This window comes from Trichinella spiralis, assembly GCF_000181795.1.
Source record: "Trichinella spiralis strain ISS 195 chromosome Unknown Scfld3755, whole genome shotgun sequence".
NCBI lineage: Eukaryota > Metazoa > Nematoda > Enoplea > Trichinellida > Trichinellidae > Trichinella > Trichinella spiralis.
Genome location: NW_003530694.1, coordinates 1 through 1,799, shown reverse-complemented (window position 1 = coordinate 1,799; position 1,799 = coordinate 1). Strand labels below are relative to the sequence as shown.

At 33.1% G+C, this 1,799-nt stretch overlaps 1 protein-coding gene across 1 annotated transcript; it reads right to left on the bottom strand.

The window, feature by feature from the left end:
- Positions 1–133: 133 nt before the first annotated feature.
- Tsp_14591 (peroxisomal 3,2-trans-enoyl-CoA isomerase) lies at positions 134–1,745 on the bottom strand (the record flags this gene model as incomplete). Its single annotated transcript, XM_003367742.1, has 8 exons — positions 134–277; positions 333–422; positions 483–603; positions 669–768; positions 819–888; positions 941–1,177; positions 1,466–1,564; positions 1,625–1,745. Coding segments are annotated over 8 exons (982 nt in total), but the record flags the coding sequence as incomplete, so codon positions are not given.
- Between the last annotated feature and the right edge of the window lie 54 nt (positions 1,746–1,799).

Sequence of the window (1,799 nt, the reverse complement as noted above, 5' to 3'; positions counted from 1 at the left end):
GTCCACTGTCGCAAAACTTTTTTCGAAATTAACAAACCCTGAAGTAACATTATTATTATTATATTTGTTACTTTGAAAAAACAACTGATAAAATAAATTATTAAAAACATATTAATAATTAAAATTCTCCAACCTGCGGTGGAAGAGCAGAAAGCTGTTCAATTCTTTTGTTAACCTGTTCTTTGAAAGTATCCTGCTGAAATACTTCTGTAACAATATTTCTCCTTTTTGCTTCCTGAGCTGTTATTTTACGATTGAACAAGAGCATTTCAAAAGCCTGAAAATGCATATACTGCAATGTAGCAGTTTGACCAGAGAATATCAACATCTACTTTAGTGTTTCCCATTAACAATGGAAAAGTGAACGAAGAACATCCTTCTGGAGATTGACCCAGGGATGTAAAAGGTGTATGGAATGTGGCCTTCAAAATTAAACAAATTTTTAATAATATTCATATAACTGAATTATCCGAACCATTTACATTATCCGATGCGAAAACTAAATCAAACAAACCAAGAATTGTCACAGATATGCCAACGGCTGGACCATTCACCGCAGCCACCAACACTTTTGGATGATCGATAAAAGTACCAACAAAATCACTAAACAATAATAATAATTGGCAATGATAATTTAATAATAGTAAATTAGTAAGAAAAGCGATTACCGCAGCAATAATTTGGCATCTGCCGCCATCTTTGCTGTATCCGACGGCTTTACCAGTAAATTATTCAAATCATTTCCACTACAAAAGTAATCCCCTTTGCCTAAAATAATTTTCAAGCAAAAATTACAATTTCAAATGTCAATTGATTACCTTCAAGAACAGTAATAAATGCTTCGCTCTTTTCGGCTGCTTTCAATCCATCAATAATATCGCGATACATCTAAATTACAAAACATGCTCAAAAAAGAAAAAGACCTATTGATCGAAATTACCTCATGGGTAAGAGCATTTTTCTTTTCTGGCCGATTGAGTTGAATTCGAAATATTCTACCTTTATCTTCAAGGAGCACTTTTCTCGACGATGAATATTCTTCCTTCTCAGGCACCGTTTCTGCCTGTGAAGTGGAATTTTCACATACTACATTATCGTTCAGTAAATTTGCATCATTTGACAACGGTTCACCGACCAAAGTTTTCACAAATTCGATATAATTTCTTTTCGCTTCATCCTGAAAAAAATTCACATCACTTTTCAAAAACAAAAACAATCTAATACCATCCGAAAGGTACACAATCCTTTTCATATTATTATTAAATCATTGAGAATAAAGTTATGAAATTATGAATAAAGATGAAATAAACTGCAAAGCAACCAAATCAAAATTACCAAATATGTTTATCGTCATATTGAATATTAACTGATAAGAATACCTCAAAAAATGTTTTTTAATAATAAACTGCATCGTACTAAAAATTTCGGGATAAACATGAGCAGGATCGTATATTTCCACACTCACTGAATTCATAGTTCCAAGAGAAGACCAGGCATTCCATTTGGCCAAATTGACAACATCAAAATTGCTTGGCTTGTCAGCTTTGCAAGGACCGACTGTGGCCTGAAAAAATTTTTCAATAAACTATATTAACATTCTTCAAAATAGAAATTAGCGATTTACCTGCTTAAAAAATGCATACAATTTGAGCTGATGTTTTGGCGACACATTTCGCACAGATTTCACACGTTGCAGTGCTTTTTCAAAATCCGTGCCAATATTTGACAAATGAATTACAGAAGTTCTGAAAACTGTCGCAGGCAAACTTGGAGAAGCAGGCAAAATTGCATGCCTTCGA